This window comes from Heterodontus francisci, chromosome 2 (genome assembly GCF_036365525.1).
Source record: "Heterodontus francisci isolate sHetFra1 chromosome 2, sHetFra1.hap1, whole genome shotgun sequence".
Lineage (NCBI taxonomy): Eukaryota > Metazoa > Chordata > Chondrichthyes > Heterodontiformes > Heterodontidae > Heterodontus > Heterodontus francisci.
The window spans coordinates 122,735,948-122,759,084 of NC_090372.1; the positions used below are offsets into that span (position 1 = coordinate 122,735,948).

Sequence of the window (23,137 nt, forward strand, 5' to 3'; positions counted from 1 at the left end):
ATTGAACAGAGGCCCAGCCAGTCCCCATCCACCACCACCCTCCTCCGCCTGGCTGAACTTGTTCTCACATTGAACAACTTCTCCTTCAACTCCACTCACTTCCTTCAAATAAAAGGTGTTGCTATGGGTACCTGCATAGGTCCTAGTTATGCCCGTCTTGTTGTGGGAGGTGTCGGACATTCCTTATTTTAGTCCTACTCAGGACCCTTCCCCCAATTCCTTTTCTCAGTACATTAATGACTATCGGTGCCGCTTCCTGCACCCTTTTCTCACCTTTACATGGTCTATCGCCGGCACTTCCCTTCCCCAACTTCTCTGTCCCCAACTCTGGGGATAGGCTGTCTAATATTCATTATAAGCCCACCAACTCCCTCAGCTACCTCGACTACATTTCCTCACACCCTGTTCTGATGATGCAACCTTCCACAACAGTGCTTCTGACACGTCATCCTTTTCCCTCAATCAAGGATTCCTCCCCACCACCACTCCGCCCCCCACCGTGGTCGACAGGGCCTTCAACCGTGTCTGACCTATTTCCCGCACATCTGCCCTCACCCCTTCCCCTCCCTCCCAGAAGCACAACACGGCTCCCCTTATCCTCACTTTCCACCCCACCAGCCACCACCTCCAAAGGAGGCCATCACCAAACACATGTTCCCTTCCCCTTCCTTGTCAGCATTCCAAAGGGATCGTTCCCTCCGTGACACCCTGGTCCACTCCTCCATCACCCGACACCTCATCCCATTCCCACGAAACCTTCCTGTGCAATCACATGGGTGTAATAGCTGCCCTTTTACATCCTCGCTCCTCAGCATCCAAGGTCCCAAATATTCCTTTCAGGTGAAGCAGCGATTTATTTGTACTTCCTTCAATTTAGTATACTATTTTCGCTGCTCACAATGCGGTCGCCTCCACATTGGGGAGACCAAACACAGACATGGAGACCACTTTGCAGAACACCTCCGCTCAGTCCAAAGCATCACCCCGAGCATACGGTTGCTTGCCATTTCAACACCCTGCCCTCCTCTCATGCCCACATTTCTGAGCTTGGCCTGCAGCAATGTTCCAGTGAACATCAACGCAAGCTTGGGAAGCAGTACCTCATCTTTCAACTAGGCACTCAACAGCCTTGCGGACTCGACCTAGAGTTCAACAATTTCAGAGCATGACTGGCTTTATTTTAATATTTTACTTTTTTTTTAAGCTAGTGCCTTTTTTTCCCATGTGGACAGAGCTGCTCATTATTCTGCCATTAGCACTGTCTCTGGACTAATGCTTTGTCTTTCACAAGCATTAACATGCTCTTTGCCTTTGTCCCATTACAGCCTTATTATTTAATCTCTCCTGCCCTATCACACACCTTCCCTTTTGTTCTCTTCCCAACCAAACCATCCCCCCAATCATTTACGTAAAACCTAATTCTTTTCTAACTTTTGCCAGTTCTGATGAAAGGTCACCTGCTGAGTATTTTCAGCACTTGATTTTTATTATAGTAAATTTTCCATATCAAGTCACTGGATGGTAATGAGAAACATGAATGCTGGATGAGCTTTGCAGGCCGTTGCGGAACGGCTACAAGAATCATAACAGCACAGAAAACCAGGACAATCATGCCTGTGCTGGCTTTCTGAACAGCTTCCCCTTTTCAAGTACATATCCAATTCTGTTTTACAGAAACTATTGAATCTACTTTCACCACCCTTTCAGGCAGTGTATTCCTGATAACTTGCAGTGTTTAAAAAAAAGCTAATTCACTCTTGAAAATGAAGTAAACTTGTGCTCATAAAAAGTAACAGATCAAGCAATTTTCCAATACGTCAAAGTTGAGAATTTCAAGGCATCATGAAAGCCTGCTATGCCAAATGAGGAATTTTAATTCATTGGTTGGAAACTTACATTAAACTTGAAAAAATCCTGGTTAACTTTTAAAAACGGACAGCCAGGATGGCCACCACAATCTGCATCTGAAACACCTTGTACATTTAAAGGCTTTTTTTTTTTTTATTCGATTATGGGATGTGGACGGCACTGGCTAGGCCAGCATTTAATCTTCAACCCTAATTGCCCTCGAGAAGGTGGTGGTGAGCTGCTGTCTTGAACCGCTGCAGTCCATGTGAGGTAGGTACACCCACAGTGCTGTTAGGAAGGGAGTGCCAGGATTTTGACCCAGTGACAGTGAAGGAACGGCAATATAGTTCCAAGTCAGGATGGTGTGTGACTTGGAGGGGAATCTGCAGTTGGTGGTGTTCCCATGCATCTGCTGCCCTTGTCCTTGTAGATGGGAGAGGTCATGGATTTGGAAGGTGCTGTATAAGGAGCCTTGGTGCATTTCTGCAGTGCATCTTGTAGATGGTACACGCTGCTGCCACTGTGCGTCAGTGGTGGGGGGAGTGAATGCCTGCAGATGGGATGTCAATCAAGCAGGCTGCTGTGTCCTGTATGGTGTCGAGCTTCTGGAGTGTTGTTGGAGCTGCACCTATCCAGGCAAATAGAGAGTACTCCACCACACTCCTGACTCGTGCCTTGTAGATGGTGGACAGGCTTTGGGGACTCAAGAGGCAAGTTATTCGCTGCAGGATTCATAGCCTCTGACCTGCTCTTGTAGCCACGGTATTTATATGGCTACTCCAGTTCAGTTTCTGGTCAATGGTAACGCCCAGGATGTTGATACTGGAGAATTCAGCGATCGTAATGCCATTGAATGTCAAGGGGAGATGGTTAGATTCTCTCTTGTTCAGATAGTCATTGCCTGGTACTTGTGAGGCGCGAATGTTACTTGCCACTTATCAGCCGAAGCCTGGATATTGTCGAGATCTTGCTGCATTTCTACACGGACTGCTTCAGTATCTGAGGAGTCACAAACGGTGCTGAACATTGTGCAATCATCAGCAAAGATCCCCATTGCTAACCTTATGATTAAAGGAAGGTCATTGATGAAGCAGCTGAAGATGGTTGGGCCTAGGACACTCCCTGAGGAACTCCTGCAGTGATGTCCTGGAGCTCAGATGATTGACCTCCAACAACCACAACCATCTTCCTTTGTGTTAGGTATGACTCCAACCAGCAGAGGGCTTTCCCGCCCGCACCCCCCACCACCCCCCCACCACCTCCCCGATTCCCATTGACATCAGTTTTGCTATGGCTCCTTGACGCCATACCCGGTCAAATGCTGCCTTGATGTCAAGGGGCAGTCACTCTCACTTCATCTCGAGTTCAGCTCTTTCGTCCACATTTGAACTAATGCTGTAATGAGGTCAGGAGCTGAGTGACCTTGGTGGAATCCAAACTGAGCGTCACTGAGCAGGTTATTGCTAAGCAAGTGCCGCTTGATAGCACTGTTGATGACACCTTCCACCAGTTTACTGATGGAGAGTAGACTGATGGAGCAGTAATTAGCCAGATCGAACTTGTCCTGCTTTTTGTTTACAGGACATACCTGGGAATTTTCCACATTGCCAGGTAGCTGTCAGTGTTGTAGCTGTACTGGAACAGCTTGGCTAGGGGTGCGGCAAGTTCTGGAGCATAGGTCTTCAGTACTATTGCCGGAATGTTGTCAGGGCCCATAGCCATTGTAGTATCCAGTGCCTTCAGTCACTTCTTGTTATCACGAGGAGTGAATAAAATTGGCTGAAGACGGATATCTGTGATGCTGGGGACTTCAGGAGGAGGCCCAAGATGAATCACCCACTCGGCACTTCTGGCTGAAGATTGTTGCAAATGCTTCAGCCTCATCTTTCGCACTAATGTGCTGTGCTCCCCCATCATTGATGATGGGGATATTTGTGGAGCCACCTCCTCCAATTAGTTGTTTAATTATCCACCACCATTCATGACTGGATGTGGCAGGATTGCAGAGCTTAGATCTGATCCATTGGTTATCAGATTACTTAGCTCTGTCTATCGCATGCTGCTTACACTGTTTGGCACACAAGTAGTCCTGGGTAGCAGCTTCACCAGATTAACACCTCATTTTGAGGTAGGCCTGGTGCTGCTATTGGCATGCCCTCCTGCACTCTTCATTGAACCAGGGATGGTCCCCCAGATTGATGATAATGATAGAGTGGGGAATATGCCGGGCCATGAGGTTACAGATTGTGGTTTAGTACAGTTCTGCTGCTGCTGATGACCCATAGCACCTCATGGATGCCCAGTTTTGTATTGTTAGATCTGTTCGAAATCTATCCTATTTAGCACAGCGGAAGTGCCACACAACACAATGGATGGTATCCTCAATGTGAAGACAGGACTTGGTCTTCACAAGGACTGTACAGTGGACACTCCTACCAATACTGTCATGGACAGATGCATCTGCAGCAGGCAGGTTGGTGAGGTCAAGGTCAAGTATATTTTTCCCTCTGGTTGGTTCACTTACCTCCTGCCGCAGACCCTGTCTAGCAGTCATGTCCTTTAGGACTCGGCCAGCAGTGGTGCTACCGAGCCACTCTTGGTGATGGACATTGAAGTCTCCCACCCAGAGTACATTCTGTCCTTGCCACCCTCAGTGCTCCCTCCAAGTGGTGTTCAACATGCAAGAGTACTGATTCATCAGCTGAGGGAGGGCAGTAGGTGGGAATCAACAGGCGATTTCCTTACCTACGTTTCACCTGATGCCATGAGACCTCATGGGGTCCAGAGTCAATGTTGAGGACTGCCAGGGCAACTCCCTCCCGACTGTACACAACTGTGCCACCACCTCTGCTGGGTCTGTCCTGCCGGTGGGACAGAACATAACGGGGATGGTGATGGCAGTGTCTAGGACATTGTCTGTAAGATATGATTCAGTGAGTATGACGATGTCAGACTGTTGCTTGACAAGTCTGTGGGACAGTTTTCCCAACTTTGGCACAAGCCTTAAGATGTTAGGAAGGAGGACTTTGCAGGGTCGACAGGGCTGTGATTGCCATTGTCGTTTCCAGTGCCAAGGTTGATGCCAGGTTGTCCATCCAGTCTCATTCCTTATTGACTTTGTAGCGCTTTGATACAACTGAGTAGCTTGCTAGGCCATTTCAGAGGGCACCTAAGAGTCAACCACATTGCTGTGGGTCTGGAGTCACATGTAGGCCAGACCAGGTAAGGACAGCAGATTTGCTTCCCTCAACGACATGAGTTAACCAGATGGGTTTTTACAATCGACAATGGTTTCATGGCCATCATTAGATTAGCTTTTAATTCCAGATTTATTAATTGAATTCAAATTCCACTTTCTGCCGTGGTGAGATTCGAACCCATGTCCTCAGAGCAATACCCTGGGTCTCTAGATTACTTGTCTAGTGAAAATACCACTACGCCACCGCCTTCCAAAGAGGAGACACTTGTCTAATGAACCTATACCCAAAACTATGTCTTGCTCTATCGATTGAACTACCAGAGATTGCTTTCATTAGCACAATATTCAAAGCCATCCTGGAACATTAATACTAAAAGGGCCAAACCTTCCAGGTGCAAACATTGTCATCCTGAGGTCTGAGAGAATGAAATTCCTAAAATTGAGTCTCATTCGCAAATTCCAGAGAATACAGTGAGGCAATCATGTGGCCATTTGTCCGTCTCTGTGAAAGCTGGGAGTTTCCGTTGGACAACGGAGACAAGCCAGTGACTTAGACTGTGCAGAAGCCAGAAGGGCTGTCTCTCTTTCTCTCCCCCTCCAGGAGACCTGGTGGGACTTGTGAAGTCCAGCTGCTGGTTGCTAGATCCAAGAAAGACACCAGGGGAAGAAAGCCACCTACAAGAAAACCCTTAGCCAGGTGGACCAGCCACAAGGTGCACTTCAACCAGCCACCGACTTCAAGACCACAACTTCAGCCGGATGACAACAGAATTATCCAACCCCACAGACTGTATTAATTTTTATTTGTTTTGGACTCGAATCCAACCACAAACCTACTCCTCTTCTGTAATCTGTGTGTGCGATCCTCGTGGGAATGTGCGCTTGAATGTGTAGCTTTATTATTTTATTTAGATTGGGTATAAGATTGTTCAGTATAATAAACTCACCTCTTTCTTGCTTAAACTCAAGAAAATCTGAGATTGGTTCTTTTACGATCACAAGATAAAAAAAGTAACGCACTTGAAGTGGTAAGCACATCCACTATTTTTTTTAAAAAGGAATAAACCCTGTTGCAGTCAAATAAGAGGAAGGGCAAGAGGGAGCCTGTGACCCCTCCTCACCTGGCTATAACAAAGGTCAAACATTATACAGAACACTGGATACATAGGAACACAGGACTAGGTCATTTAGCTCACTGAGCATCTTCTGCCTTTAAATGAAATAATGGCTGATCGATGACCTAACTCCATATACCTGCCCTTGCCCCATATCCCTTAATGCCTTTGGTCAACAGAAATCAGTCAATCTCAGATTTAAAATTAACTGACCTAGAATCAATTACTGTTTGCAGAAATTCCAAATATCTATCATCGTTTGCGTGTAAGAGCATTTCCTAACTTCATTCCTGAAAAGCCTGGCTCTAATTTTGAGGCTATGTCCCCAGTCCTAGACTCCCCAACAACAGAAATAGTCTCTCTCTCTATGTATTATGAGGAATTAATAGTGGGGGGAAGATTGCAACAAATCTTAAAGGGCATCACAAGGAATTAACAAAAATTTGTATTCATCAGCCTTCCATTGTGAACAGCAACAGCAGCCTAGCATATCAGAAAAACTCAAAGTACTTCCACCGATTAGGCTTGTATTCGCTAGAGTTTAGAAGAATGAGGGGGGATCTCATAGGAACCCACAAAATTCAAACAGAACTGGACAGACTAGATGCAGGAAGGATGTTCCCAATGACGGGGGAGTCCAGGACCAGTGGTCACAGTCTAAGAATAAGGGGTAAGCCATTTAGGACTGAGATGAGGAGGGATTTCTTCACCCAGAGAGTGGTGAACCTATGGAATTCGCTACCACAGAAAGCAGTTGAGGCCAAATCACTGAATATATTCAAGAAAGAGTTAGATACAGTTCTTAGGGCTAATGGGATTAAGAGATACGGGAAGAAAGCGGGAAAAGGGTACTGAGTTTGGATGATCAGCCATGATCGTATTGAATGGTGGTACAGGCTCGAAGGGCCGAATAGTCTACTCCTGCTCCTATTTTTTCAATGCTTCTATGTTATCAACACTTAACAGTAAATTACTTTAAACTTTCCTCTCTATATATCTTCTATTCTTCCGATAGAAAGTTGATTTTCAAAATTGCATATAACATAGGAAATAGGAGCAGGAGTAGGCCATTTGGTCTCTCGAGCCAACTCCACCATTCAACTACATCATGGCTGATCTTCTACCTCATTTCCATTTTCCCACACTATCCCCACAACTGTTGATATCTAGAAAACTATTGATCTGTCTTGAATATACAGAATGTCTGAGCCTCCACAGCCTTCTAGAGTACAGAATTCCAAAGATTCACCACCCTCTGAGTGAAGAAATTCCTCCTCATCTTAATCCTAAATAGCCTACCTCTTATTCTGAGACTGTGTCCCCTGGTTCTCGAAACCCCCCACCACCCCCCAAACCCCACCAAGCCAGGGGAAACATCCTTCCTGCATCGACCCTGTCAAGCCCAGTAAGAATTTTGTATGCTTTAATGAGATCACCTCTCATTCTTCTAAACTCTAGAGAATACAGGCCCAGTCTCCTCAATCTCTCATCGGATAATCCCACCATCCCAGGAATCAGTCTGGTGAACTTCTGTTGCACTCCCCCTATGGCAAGTATATCATTCCTTGGGTATATAAAAGGAGCAGCAGCCTGTCCCATCATTAACATTATTTGTTCTTGCTAATCAGTTCATATTGCAGCAAAAGTAGCACAAAATTCTCAAAATTAATCCAAAATTTGTGCAAGTCTATTGCTTCCAATTATTTGTTTTCCTTTCTCTACTTATCTCACTCCTGTACCCCTCTTTTTATCTGCATCCCTATAACTTTTAACTGTGGTTCCCCAAAATGAATAGTAATTTCAATTAACAAACTTTCCAGTGAGCCCATGTTTTAGTCAAAACCATCCTAACTCCTGAAAAAGAGCCATGAAAAAGTGTCATTGTAAAACACAGGTTTACAGGCAAATATACAAACAGATGGAGTATAAACACAATGTACGGCAAGAACTTGTGAATAACTTATACATTGTTTCAACCTTGGCTCGGTGGTAGCACTCTCACCTGAGACAGAAGTTTGTGGTTCAAGTTCCACTCCAGAGTAGAGGCCTGCTACCCGACCCAAACCCAACGGGACCCGACGACATGTGTCGGATTGGGCCAGGCCCACCTTCAGGGTGCAGTTTTAGGGCTCGGGTCGGGTCGCGCCGAGTCCAGGTCGGGCCGGACACATACGGTAAGTGCTCTGCTGCTCAGTACTGAAATTAAAAAACCTATCTGAGCTGGGAGCCTGGGACGAAACTGAGTCTGCACAGTGAGTGAGTGACGTCACTGTGACATCATCACGCATGCACTGCAGCTTCATGGAGCTTCCTGGTCGGAAGGTAAGTAAACAGATGGTCGGGTCGGGCCGGGCCAGGTCGGCTGTGGTTCGGTCGGGTTCTTTTTTCCTGACTTGAGCAGGCTTCTATTCCAGAGACTGAGCACACAAACCAAACTGACACTTCACTGCAGTACTGAGGGAGTGCTGCACTGTCAGAGGTGTTGTCTTTCGGGTGAGACGTTAAACCGAGATCCTGTCGGCCTTCTCAGACAGACCTAAAAGATCCAATGACACTATTTGAAAAAGGGCTAGGGTGTTCTCCTGGTATTCTGCCCAATATTAAGCCATCAACCAACACCACTAAAAACAGATTATCTGGTCATCGCATTGCTGTTTGAAAAACCTTGCTGCGGGGGCAAATGGCTACCTTCATTACTACAGTACAAGCGATCACACTTCAAAAGTTATTCATCAGCTCTATGACACTTTGGGACATGCCAAAGTTGTGAAAGGTGAACTGTATGTAAATCTTTCTACATACACCCTTTGTTATAAAATAGCTGGCCTACCATAATCAAAACTTTGCCAATTTAGATACACATTGTAAACTTTCTACACTGAAAAAGATCTGGTAAATGGAATATTGTAGTGATTAATCAATTTCATTTTGCCTTTACAAAGTCTGGATCAACAGTTAAACTGGAGTGTTGCAAAACACTCTCACCTTACACGACATATTATACACAATGATTAAGTAACAAGAGAAAACATGTTTCACTCATGTGTGAGGGAGTTTTTCTAAAGCTTTCAGACTCAAAGAATGACCAGTAAACCACCTCTCTCCCCGCGCCCTCCCTTGCAACTCAGTTGGCAGCAAAGAAACAAAGTACAATTTTATTCAACCTACTTAACTGATGAATACCATGGGACAGCAACTAGTCATAAATTATCCCCTTAACTGCACAGCTGATTTAATTAACTGACCTTTCAGTGGATTTTCTTAATGCATTAATTGGTTATGCCTACAGGTTGCTCTACATGCAGACAGATATCTGTCTGGTTTGCAAACAATGCAGTGGGGCACACAGGAGGGCGCAGTATGGTATGTAAGCTGACGACAAAGCTCTACCTCACCAACACCTCTTTCTGACCGCTCCACTTTCCCTAAATTGTCACACTGCTTGCCCCACATCTAGTACAGGATGAGCAGCATTTCCTCCAACTAAATATTGGGAAGACTGAAGCCATTGTCTTCATTCCCTAGCCGACTCCATCCCCTCGCTCTGGTAACACCCAGACTGTTCATAACCCTGGTGTTGCATTTGACCCCAAGATGAGATTCCAACCACATTGCCGTACCATTGTTAAACCCACCTACTTACAACCTTTGCCTGATCTCATCAGCTGCTGAAACCCTCATTCATGTCTTTATTACCTCTAAACTTTAATATTCCAATGCACTCCAGCCAGCCTCCACCTACCAACCTGTATAAACATAAGGTCATCCAACACTCTGCTGCCCATACCCTAGCTCCCATTCACACATCACCTCTATGCCTCTGACCTACACTGGCTGAGCAACCTCTCAATTTTAAAATTCTTATACTTGTTTTCAAATCACTCCCTACCTCTAATCTTCTCCAGCCCCACAAACCTTTGAGATAGCTCTAATTCTAGCCTCTTGGGCTCTGCCTTCAGTTGCCACGCCCTTAAGCACTAGAATTTCCTCCTACCTCTTCCCTGCTTTAAGACGCTCCTCTTTGAGCGAGCTTATTTCCTTACAATGACTCAGTATCAAGTTTCATTTGAAAACACTCCTGTGAAGTGTCTTAGGACATTTTATTATACTGCAAGTCTTTGGCATGTGAGAGGAAACCAGAGCACCCGGAGGATGTGAGCTTTGCCCCAGCCTTTCCCTTTACTTACAGTGGGTTCCATCTCTCAGGCAGCCGGCGGCGCAGGGAGATCTTGTCACTCACATAGATGTTAATCTGATGTTTGCCGACACTTTCCTCCTCCCTCCTCTTCTCCTCACCCTCCAGGTTCAGGTGAATCGCTCTGCCCAGCTCTCCCAGCGCATTCATATCCAGCGGAGGTTTCTCATACACAGGTCTCTGTAACTTTTCATACTCGGTGTCCCTGAGACTGTCGGAGCCGCCGACACCCACGCCCCCCAGGGCAGCTCCAGGGCCTCGGGCCCGGCGCTCCGTTTGCTGCTCGATTTCATTTTGTCCGCTCCGGGTGAGAATCACGAAGCCCACGGCGATCATTCCGCAGCAGAGTATCAGGAGCGGCTTGAAGCGCCGCCGCCTGCCCAACATCATCGTCCCGAAAGCAGCAACAGCACTTTGGAGCCCCCGGATGGGGGGGAAAGGGAAAGGACGACAACGGCCGAGCAGCCACCACAGAAGCAGGGACTAGGGGGGGGGGGGGAGATGAGTGCCGGGGTTTCAAACCCCAAACATCCAGCGGTCGGAACGGGTCAGAGGGAGCCCCCGGCAGCAGCAGCTCCCGGGCTTGGCGAGTCCGAGGGTGCCTGCGGTCACCGAGCTCCCTGTAAACCCCGGGCCGGAGCCGCCACCTCTCTCACACCCGGTCTGCTCCAGCTCAGGTCCCGCCAAAGCCGCTCCACAAACTTTCTTGTGGAAAACTCTTGGACCGTCCCACACTCCAGAGCCACTGCCGCTGTCGTCACCTAGAGTGGGAGGGGCTAGTAGCGGAAGCGTGCCGAATGCTGAGTCGTTACCCTGGAGACGGGTGATTGGGGGACCTTGGCAGTTGAAGGCAGGGCTGCTGGTGATGGAGCTATTCGAGAGGCCGGAGTCAGAGGAACACAGTTATCTCGGAGGGTTGTGGGGCTGTAGGAGATTATAGAGATCGGGTGGGGTGAGGCTTTGGAGGGTTTGACAGCAAGATTGAGAATTTTAAAATCAAGACTTTGCTTCACTGGAAGCCAGTGTAGGTTAATGAGCACACGGGTGATAGGTCAGAGTTATACAGCACAGAAACTGGCCCTTTGTGCTGGCCATCAAGCACCTATCTATTTTAATCCCATTTTCCAGCACTTGGTCCGTAGCCTTGTATGTTATGGCGTTTCAAGTGCTCATCTAAATACTTCTTAAATGTTGTGAGGGTTCCTGCCTTGACCACCCGTTCAGGCAGTGTGTTCCAGATTCCAACCACCCTCTGGGTGAAAAAAAATTTCCTCAAATCCCCTTTAAACTTCCTGCCCCTGACCTTAAATCTATGTCTGCTGCTAATTAATACCTCTGCTAAGGGAAAAAGTTTCTTTCTTTCTAACCTATCAATGCCCCTCATAATTTTGTATACCTCAATCATGTCCCCCCTCAGCCTTCTCTACTCTAAGGAAAACAACCCTAGCCTATCCAGTCTCTCTTCATAGCTGAAATGTTCCAGCCATGGCAACATGCTGGTGAATCTCCTCAGCAACCTCTCCAGTGCAATCATATCCTACATATGGTGTGGCGACCAGAACTGTATACAGTACTCCAGCTGTGGCCTAACTAGCTCCACCATAACCTCCCTGCTCTTATATTCTATGCCTCGGCTAATAAAGGCAAGTATCCCATATGCCTTCCAAACCACCTTATCTACCCTGCTGCTGCCTTCACTGATTTATGGACAAGTACACCAAGGTCCCTCTGCCCTTCCTAGGGTCCTACCATCCATTGTATATTCCCTTGCCTCGTTAGTCCTCCCAAAATGTATCACCTCACGCTTCTCAGAATTAAATTCGATTTGCCACTGCTCTGCCCATTGTACCAGCCCATCTATGTTGTCCTGTAATCTAAGGCTTTCCTCCTCACTATTTAGAAACCACCAATTTTCAGATCCACTGCGAACTTACTGACCATACCTCCAATATTCATGTCTAAATCATGAATGTACACTACAAACAGCAAGGGTCCCAGCACCGATCCCTGTGATACACCACTGGTCACAGGCTTCCAATCGGAAAAACAACAATCGACCATCACCCTCTGCCTCCTGCCACTAAGCCAATTTTGGATCCAATTTGCCAAATTGCCCTGGATCCCATGGGCTCTTACTTTCTTAACCAATTTCCCATGTGGGACCTGATCAAAAGCCTTACTGAAGTCTATGTAGACTATGTCAACTGCTTTACCTTAATCTACATATCCAGTCACTTCCTCAAAAAATTTAATCAAGTTTGTTAGACATGATCTCCCCCTGACAAAGCCATGCTGACTATCCTTGATTAATCTCTGCCTCTCCAAGTGGAGATTAATCCTGTCCCTTAGAATGTTTTCCAATAGTTTCCCTACCAATGATGTTAGACTCACTGGCCTGTAATTACCTGGTTTATCCCTGCTACCTTTCTTGAATAATGGTACCACATTCGCTCTCCTCCAATCCTCTGGCACCTCTCCTGTGGCCAGAGAGGATTGAAAATTTGTGTCAGAGCCCCTGCTATCTCCTCCCTTGCCTCACATATCAGCCTGAGATACATCTCATCTGGACCTGGGGATTTATCCACTTTAAGCCCACTAAAACCGCTAATACTTCCTCCCTTTCAATTCTAATTTGTTCAAGTATATCATAATCGCCCTCCTGATCTCTGCACCTACATCATACTTCTCCATAGTGAACACAGATGAAAAGTAATCATTTAAAACATCACCTACGTCCTCCGGCTCCACACACGGATTGCCACTTTGGTTCCTAATGGACCCTACTCTTTTCCTCGTTATCCTCTTGCCCTTAATATATTTATAAAACGCCTTGGGATTTTCCTTTATCTTGCCCGCCAGTGTTTTTTCATGCCCCCTCTTCGCTCTCCTAATTACTTTTTTATGTACCCCCCTACACTTTCTATACTCCTCTAGGGACTCTGCTGTTTTCAGCACTCCGAATCAGCCATAAGCCTCCTTTTTTTCCCTTATCCAATCCTCTATATCCCTTGACATCACGGTTCCCCTGGACTTGTTGGTTCTACCCTTCACCTTTACAGAAACATGTTGGCCCTGAACTCTCACTATTTCCTTTTTGAATGACTCCCACTAGTCTGATGTAGACTTTCCTACAAGTAGCTACTCCCAGTCCACTTTGGCCAGATCCTGTTTTATCATATTGAAATCGGCCTTCCCCCAATTCAGTACCTTTATTTCTGGTCCATCTTTGTCCTTTTCCGTAACTATCTTAAATCTTACACATTATGGTCACTATGCCCAAAATGCTCCCCCACTGACACTTCTACCACTTGTCCGGCTTCATTCCCTAGGATTAGGTCCAGTACCACCCCTTCTCTTGTAGGACTTCTACGTGCTGGATCAAAAAGCTCTCCTTTGTGCACTTTAAGAATTCGGCCCCCTTTAAGTCTTTTGCACTAAGACTATACCAGTTAATATTGGGGAAGTTGAAATCCCCTACTATTATTACGCTATTATTTTTACACCTCTCTGAGATTTGCCTACATATCTGCTCCTCTATCTCTCCCTGACTATTTGTAGGCCTGTAGTACACTTACAGCCAAGTTTTTAAGTCCTACGCTATGGCCTCATTTGAGGAACCTTCTAAGATATCCCTCCTTACTGCAGTAATTGACTCCTTGATCCCTGGACCTGGTAGCCTGTATCCTAGGGTCTTAAAAGAAGTGGCTGCGGAGACAGCGGATGCATTGGTTGTAATCTTCCAAAATTCCCTCGACTCTGGAAAGATCTCAGTGGATTGGAAAACCACAAATGTAACTCCTCTATTCAAGAAAAGGGGTGACAGAAAGTAGGAAACTAGAGGCCAGTTAGCCTAACATCTGTCATTGGGAAAATGCTCAAATCCATTATCAAGAAAGTAGTAGCAGGACATTTAGAATATCATAATGCAATCAGGCAGTGTCAACATGGTTTTGTGAAAAGGAAATCGTGCTTGACAAATTTGTTAGAGTTCTTTAAGGATGTAAGAAGTAGAGTGGATAAAGGGGAACTGTAGATGCAGTGCATTTGAGTTTCTAAAAGAAATTCAGTAAGGTTTTTTTTATTAATTCACGGGATGTGGATGTCACTGGCCAGGCCAGCATTTATTGCTCATCCCTAATTGTCCTTGAGATGATGGTGATGGTGAGCTGCCTTCTTAACCTGCTGCAGTCCTTGGGACGTAGGTACACCAACAATGCTGTTGGGAAGGGAGTTCCAGGATTTTGACCAATGACAGTGAAGAAATGGTGATATAGTTCCAAGTCAAGTGTGGCTTGAAGTGGAACTTGCAGGTGGTGGTGTTCCCATGCAACCGCTGCTCTTGTCCTTCTAGGTGGTAGAGGTCGCGGGTTTGGAAGGTGCTGTCTAAAGAGTCTTGCTGCAGTGCATCTTGTAGATGGTACACACTACTGCCACTGTGTGACAGTGGTGGAGGGAGTGAATGTTTGTGGATGGGGTGCCAATCAAGCGGGCTGCTTTATCCTGGATGGTGTCGAGCTTCTTGAGTGTTGTTGGAGCTGCACCCTTCCAGGCAAGTGGGGAGTATTCCATCACACTCCTGACTTGTACCTTGTAGATAGTGGACAGGCTTGGGGGAGTCAGGAGGTGAGTTACTCGCCACAGGATTCCTAGCCTCTAACCTGCTCTTGTAGCCATGGTATTTATATGGCTACTCCAGTTCAGTTTCTGGTCAGTGGTAATCCCCATGATGTTGATAGTGGGGCATTCAGCGATGGTAATGCCCTTGAATGTCAAGGGGAGATGGTTAGATTCTCTCTTGTTTGAGATAGTCATTGCCTGGCACTTGTGTGGCGCGAACGATATTTGCGACTTATCAGCTCAAGCCAGGATATTGTCCAGGTCTTGCTGCATTTCTACACCGACTGTTTCAGTATCTGAGGAGTCGCAAATGGTGCTGAACATCATCAGCGAGCATCCCCACTTCTGACCTTATGATGGAGGGAAGGTCATTGATAAAGCAGTTGAAGATGGTTGGGCCTAGGCTACTACCCTGAGGAACTCCTGCACTGATGTCCTAGAGCTGAGATGATTGACCTCCAACAACCACAACCATCTTCCTTTGCGCTAGGCATGACTCCAACCAGCGGAGAGTTTTCCTGACTCCCATTGACTCCATTGATTTGCTAAGGCTCCTTGTTGCCATACTCGGTCAAATGCTGCCTTGATGTCAAGGGCAATCACTCTCAACTCACCTCCTGAGTTCAGCGGTCTTTTCCATGTTTGAACCAAGGCGGTAATGAGGTCAGGAACTGAGTGGCCCTGAGGGATCCCAAACTGAGCGTCGCTGAGCAGGTTATTGCTAAGCAAGTGCCACTTGATCACACAGTTGATGACACCTTCCATCACTTTACGGATGATCGGGAGTAGACTGATGGGACGGTAATTGACCGGGTTGGATTTGTCCTGCTTTTTGTGTGCAGGACATACCTGGGCCATATTCCACATTGCCAGGTAGGTGCAGTGTTGTAGCTGTACTGGAACAGCTTGGCTAGGGGCACGGCAAGTTCTGGAGCACAGATCTTCAGTACTATTGCTGGAACGTTGTCAGGGCCCATAGCCTTTGCAGTATCCGGTGCCTTCCGTCGTTTCTTGATATCACGTGGAGTGAATCGAATTGACTGAAGACTGGCATCTGTGATGCTGGGGACTTCAGGAGGAGGCCGAGATGGATCATCCACTCGGCACTTCTGGCTGAAGATTGTTCCAAATGCTGCAGCCTGATCTTTTGCACTGATGTGCTGGGCTCCCCCATCTTTGAGGATAGGGATATTTATGGAGCCACCTCCTCCAGTTAGTTGTTTAATTGTCCTCCACCATGGATCGTTAGCAGTTAGAAGTTGGCAGGAAAAAATACAGAAGCGCAAGGGGAGAGCCAACTGTGTAACAGCCACGACAACCAATTTTATCTGCAACACCTGTGGAAGAGTCTGTCACTTTAGAATTGGCCTTTATAACCACTCCAGGCACTGCTTCACAAACCACTGACCAGCTCCAGGCACTTACCCATTGACTCTTGAGACAAGGAGGCCAAAGAGGATTCACGACTGGATGTAGCAGGACTGCAGAGCTTAGATCTGATCTGTTGGTTACATAAGGTGTTACATAAAAGGTTACTGGATAAGAGCACGTGGTGTTAGGGGAAATATATTAGCATGCATAGAGGATTGGCTAACTAACAGGAAGCAGAGAGTCGGAATAAATGGGACATTTTCAGTTTGGCAAACTCTAACTAGTGGAGTGCCACAGGGATCAGTGCTGGGACTCAACTATTTATGATCTATATGATTGACTTGGATGGTACAGATAGGTTAAGTGAGTGGACAAAAATTTGGCAGATCGAGTATAATGTGGGAAAAATGCATGGAATCACTGCAGAATGCTGCTGTCCAGAGGGATCTGGGTGTCCTTATATATGAATCACAAAAGGTTAGCATGTAGGTACAGAAAGTAGGGATGTCTTGCTATAACTGTATAGGGCATTGGTAAGACTGCACCTAGAGTGCTGCATACATTTTGGTCTCCTGACTTAAGGAAGGATATACTTGCATTGGAAGCACATCAGAGAAGGTTCACTGGGATGAAGGCGTTGTTTTATGAGGAAAGGTTGAGCAGGTTGGGCCTATACTCTTTGGAGTTCAGAAGAATAAGAGGTGATCTTATTGAAACATAGATTCTGAGGGGGCTTGTCAGGGTAGCTGCTGAGATGATGTTTCCCCTCTTGGGGAATCTAGAACTAGGCAACACAGTTTCAAAATAATGGATCTCCCTTTTAGGACAGAGATGAGGAGGATTTTCTTCTCTCAGAGGGTCATTAATCTTTGGAATTCTTTTCCCCAGAGAGCAATGGAGGCTGGGTCATTAAATATATTCAAGGCTGTGTTAGACAGATTTTTGATCTACAAGGGAGTCAAGGGTTATGGGGGAGCAGGCAGGGAAGTGGAGTTCAGGCCACAGTCAGATCAGCCTTGATCTAGTTGAATAGCAGAGCAGGCTCGAGGGGCCGAATGGCCTACTCCTGCTCCTATTCTTATGTTATTATGCAAACAGTCTGCTTCAGCCTCAGACAGTTGCCAGGGAGAGGAATGGAGTTGATGACTAGGAAATGGAGTTTGTGATGGGGACTGAAAACAATGGCTATAGTTTCCCAATATTTAGTTGGAGGAAATTTCTGCTCATCTAGATGTCAGACAAGGAGTCTGACAATTGAGAGTCCATGGAGGGGTTGACAGAGGTGATGGTGTGGCAGAGCTGGGTGCTGTCTGTATACATGTAGATGATGTCACCGAGGGGCAACATGTAGATCAATGTTCTCTCTAATTTTCCTTTGTTGTGAACAATCTAACTGTTGTACAATCTCTTTAAGATTTCTGCGTGGCTGTGCACATGTATATTGTAAAGGGAACTTTGGCTGTGCACAGCCTGTTTGCACTGTGTGTTATGTTCCAGATTGATACACAGCCGTGGACCTCCGTAGCTTCGAGGAAATATTGATGTCGATATGAAATAGGATGGCCAAGGATAGATCCTGAGGGCCACCAGAGTTAACTGTGCAAGAGCTGAAAGAGAAACCATTGCAGGTTATTCTCTGGCTACAATTAGATAAGAATGGAACAAGGTGAGTGCAGTCCCACCCAGCTGGTTGATGGTGAGAGGCATTAGAGGAGGATGGTAAGGTCAACCGTGTCAAAGGCTGCGGACAGGTCAGAAAGGATGAATAGGGATAGTTTACTTCTGTCACTGTTGCACAGGATGTCCTTTCAGGAAGTGGAACTTGCAACCAGTATCTAGTGGTTACTAGTGGTTACAATTCCAGTCTCACACTATATGGTTAATACTCTCTGAAGTAGTCTAGTCAACTACTCAGTTGTAAAAATAATTACAACACACCCAAGAAGAAAGTCCTTCAGCACTTTTTCATGGCAACAAAAAACACAACCTTGCAAGTGTCACCCAAGACCCATCAGCAAACAAAAAAACATTTTCCTTAACAGAATGTGGTCTGTGTGAGAAAAGGATAACTTAAATGAGTCACAAATACCACAACCCACTTCTTTTGCTTGGGCAGAAATAAGTTGACACCACCCAGTAATGAAAATTCAACTCGTTTAAATATTTTTGACACTCCTGGCACATTGCCCATGATATACCAGAAGCACAGGGAAACCAGAATTTTAGGCACCAGCATGCAGAGAAGGGCTACTAGCTATCTTTGGAATCCCTGCTGCTGTACCTGCTGGCACAAAAGCAAGGGAAAGAGAGACAGTGGAGCTGTGAACAGCCAGAATTGTGAGAGAACAATGCAGTGAGGGAACAGGCTATTTTTTAACTCGGGTCTCCTGTTGGCAACAGTGGACCGTCCTTCAGTCCCATTATGAAGAGGATCCTCCATTTACATCTTTTTTCAGCAGCTCTTTTTGCATCTTTGTGATGGGTGGCCAAATTGGGGTATGCTGGGTGACTCAGGCACAGCAAAAGGAAGAAATTGACTGCATCAGTCCAGGGAATCACAATGTTATAAAATTAAGGAAAATGTATACACAGTGTCACAAAACTGCACTTTTACATTGTTATATGCTGTAATTTGAAATGCGAACGTTCTATATAATCCATGAAGTATATGATAAAAATACAGAACTTGTACACATCAAAGTGAATCAGAAGTGTAAAAGATTTTTAGTTTAGACATCCATTGTTAGCATCAAGCATTTATGGGTCCAGATTAGCATACACCTGCAAGTTCCCCTCCAGGTCATACACCATCCTGACTTGCAGCTATATTGCTGCTCATTCACTGTCACTGGATCAAAATCCTGGAACTCCCTCCATAATAGCACTGTGGGTGTACCTACACTAGATGGAATGCAGCTGTTCAAGAAGGCGGCTCACTACCACCTGCTCAAGGACAATTAGGGATGGGCAATAAATGCTGGCCTTGCCTGTGATACTTATATCCCAAGAACTAATAAAAAAAAGATAAAAGGTAAAGCTGTCATTAATGTGCCCCAACAATAGGCTAGAATTTATGGGCCCGCCACCGGGAGTAGTGGTAGTTGAAAAAATGGCGGCCTGCACACGCAAGGTGTGCGTTGCTATGCCACAGCGATGTTGTGCCTGGCGTCTAATTTACATGCGCATGTCGGCCCACCCCCCCACCCCCCCAATCACGTGGAGGGGATGGGCTCTCTGACGCTGGGAACAGCGTCAGCTGATTTGTGAGCAGGTGCTGGCGTCATCTTTAAAGGCAGGCAGCCCTGCATGAAAGCTGCTCCAACTTTTATCTTGTGCTGCTGGAGCTGAGCAGCCAGGAGTGCCTGCAGCACAGCTTCATCTTTGAAGGAGCACCCCCTGGAAGGCAAATGCAAATGGCAGATGTGCGAGGAAGGGTGACCCCATGGTTCAGCAATGCCTCCCCGCTCACTCTCCTCCAGGCTACAGCGATGGTAAGAAGAGGTCCTCCCACCTGACCAAGCAAGCCTGGATGGAGATCGCAGAGGAAGTAAACTGTCATGGGGTTATCCAATGAGACTGGGTCCAGCGCAGGAAGAGGGTCAACGATCTCATGAGCTCAACAAAGGTAAGTGGCACATTGCAGAACTGCTCCGTTTGACCGGGGTGTCCCCACATGGTATGATACATGGGTGCCACTGCCATGTCAAAGACAGAGAGGTCAGGCGGGGAAGATTGATGCCACATGAGTGGTTGCATACGCAAATCAACTCACTCTCGTTTGCACCTCTGAGCATGTCACATCCATGAAACAGTGAGTTCGCATACCAGACTAAGCTTCCCCCACCTGTTGTTGAAGCACCCCTGTTGTGACAAGCGTCATGTTGTTGTTTGGCAATGTTCAATATCTGCATCCTTACTCTTCCAGGCGAAGAGGGCCCACAATAGTCGAGAGGCATGCAGGACCGGTGTCGGGGTGCCAGATCTAAGGCAGCTCACCCAAACTGAGGAAGAGGAGCTGGAGCTAATTGGCAGCCAGAGAGCAGATGCAGTTTTGGATGTGGAGCTTGGGGTCCCGGGTGAACAGACTGCTTTTTGACAAACAGAATTATTCCTCATAGCATTTCATATTTTGAGACTGTGCTGTCATCATTTGTAACATAAAACCTAAATGTCTGCTCTTCACATTGTATCTTGCAGGGCGACATTCCGAATCGACATTGGAGGCCCCCTCGAAACTTCCACCACCTCTGAGGAAGAGACAACCTCAGAGGATGCAGCATCCCATGACACTCCTGCACCTTCCATTAGCATCGATACACTCAACTCGGTGGAAATTCATTCGGCTTTAGAATCTGGGTCACAAGCTGGTGAGAGCACCACACACGCCCAAAGAGCTGGCTGAAGCTGAGAAAGGCAAGCCCTCTGACAGTCGGAGGACTGGGTGGCCAGGCCCGTGCTGAGCCCCAGGCTGATGATCCTCTGGTGTCGGTCGCACAGGGCATGTTGGAGTTGCAGAGAGAGTTAGGCAACATCTGGCAGAGATGCTAGAGGCCATGCACAGCCTTGAGCGGATGATAGGGGAGTCCATCCAGGCCATGACAGCTGCCAGGTCCCAGGCATAAGAGAGCATGGCTTCATCCATCGAGAGGTTGGCGAGCCACATTCCACAGATGCTCGCCGACCTGCAAACCCTCGCCTCGGCCATGAGCTGGACGCAGCAACGGCAAGGCGAGAGAGGGAAAGCAGCGAGGTTCTTACGAGTCTTGAGAGGGAGGAGGCGAGCCTGCACTCCACATCTGGGGTCACCCCACAGGGTGATTCCAATGTGGACACTGGCTCCTCAGCCCCTCCACCAGTGAGTCTAGCTCCAGCAGCCACAATGTCTGAGGATAGACCTGCACTTGTGCAGGAGGCCCTCAGGCAGCCGGGGCCCTCCAGGCTTCAGGTGCCCAGAGGATGACCGTCGAAGTCATCCAAAGCCAAAGGGTGTCCTGATTAGCAGCCTACCTCCAGTCAAGCTGCTAGCGTAGAAGTCGCACTGTGAAGGAGCACCCACAAACATTTCAAAAAGACACTTTGACACATATGGGTTTTCATGGGTGACACATCTATGTCTTAACCAATGTCAGTAAATGTGCTTTTCTAACATGCGTATCCTTTTTCCTATTTGAATAACATTTGCCACCATGTACCGATTATGTGTCCTCCCATTACATCATTAGCCTGATAGAACTGCCGATGTAAGGAATAACATCATTGGCATGCCAGTAAGCGTGACGTGGCACTGCACGGATGCAGTCACATGGGCAATGGTTCAGTCAGCTGCTGCCAGTAATGCTGGAGAGACAGATGTCACAGATGCAGAAGACTGCAGACAAGATGAAGGATGGTGATGTGTGGTGTGGGAAGCATACGGTGCACTTCAGGGATTGTGGAAGCACTCAGTAATCAGGCGTTGTCTTGCATTCCTTACTCGCTGCTCACCATGTATGCCCTCCATCAATGCTCACCGTGCTCGCATGCATGGCTGCTGCTATTTCCCTTCTATGTCCGCATCATCAAAGGATGTCTCCTCCTCCTGTACCTCATCATCCTGCAAGGCCTCCCCCCTCTGTAATGCAATGTTCCGCAGAACACAGCATACAGTCACGATTCACCCAACCCTGTCTGGTGCATGCTGTAGGGCCCACCCGATCTATCCAGGCAGTGGAAGTGCAACTCGAGCCAGCCAATGGCCTGCTCGAAGTAGCTCATGTGGAGCTGTGGCAGGCATTGTATCGTTCTTCTGTATCGCTGCTGGGGTTCCTCACTGGCGTCAGAAGCCATGTCTGCAAGTGGCAGTCCTTGTCCCCAGAAATCCACCCCTGAATTTGAGCCGGTGGACTGAACAGCAACGGCACCTGGAACTGGCACAGAATGAAGGAGTCCTAGCAGCTGCCTGGAAAGCGGGCACACACTTGCAGGAAGCTTTTCCTGTGGTTGCATAGTTGAGTGAATAGAAGCCCTTTCTATTGAGGTATGTGACTGGTTGTTCCGTTGGAGCCTTGATGGCCACATGTGTGCAGTCGATGACTCCTTGCACTTGTGGGAATCCTGCAATGGACCCAAATCCAATGACCCTCTCAGACTGACTCTCAGGGTCCCTCCTGAAGCTTACATAGTCACTGGCACTCCTGTACAAGGCATCGGTGACCTCTCTGATATAGCAGTGCACTGCTGATTGAGAAATCCCATACAGGTTACCAGTGGATCCCTGGAATGATGCGGAGGCGTAGAAATTTAGTGCCGCTGTCACTTTGAGGGCCACAAGCATAGGGTGTCCAGCAGACCCCAAAGGCTGCAGGTCATCATCCAGCAGTGCACAGAGATGTGTCACTGCTTCTCTGGACATCCGCCGTTTCTGACAATGGCGCTCCGATATCTGCAGGTAAGGTATGGCATGCCAGTCCTATAGACCCGCTGTCTTCTCTGGGTTCAAATGCGCCTTGGTGGCTGCTGCTGTTCGCATCTGGGAGCTTCTACATGGGCTGCACCTGCCTCTTGGTTCCACCTCCACCGGATATGGCTCCTCACAGCATGCGGATCAAGAAAGACAGGGTGGACCAGTCTCATCTCTATGCTGAAGGTCAATGCGGTTCCTTCACAAGGTCATTGGCACCCATCAGGGCAAAGAGTGATGTGAATTGGTACTTCAGTTGCGTTCCGGCATGAGCTGTATGGTATGGCATGACATTGCCTGTCTTAACTTTAAATAAGGGCTGCATTTGCTGACAACGCAACTACTAGGTGGCT

The 23,137-nt window shown here is 47.1% G+C and overlaps 1 protein-coding gene across 1 annotated transcript in view; it reads right to left on the reverse strand.

Annotated features, from left to right (window-relative positions):
• Positions 1-11,120, reverse strand: part of galnt12 (UDP-N-acetyl-alpha-D-galactosamine:polypeptide N-acetylgalactosaminyltransferase 12) — a 75,203-nt gene extending 64,083 nt beyond the window's left edge. Inside the window, exon 1 of the mRNA XM_068010024.1 lies at positions 10,350-11,120. Coding sequence (XP_067866125.1) covers positions 10,350-10,747 — 398 coding nt within the window. The 5' untranslated portion in view covers positions 10,748-11,120. The remainder of the gene's footprint in view (positions 1-10,349) is intronic.
• Positions 11,121-23,137: the final 12,017 nt, after the last annotated feature.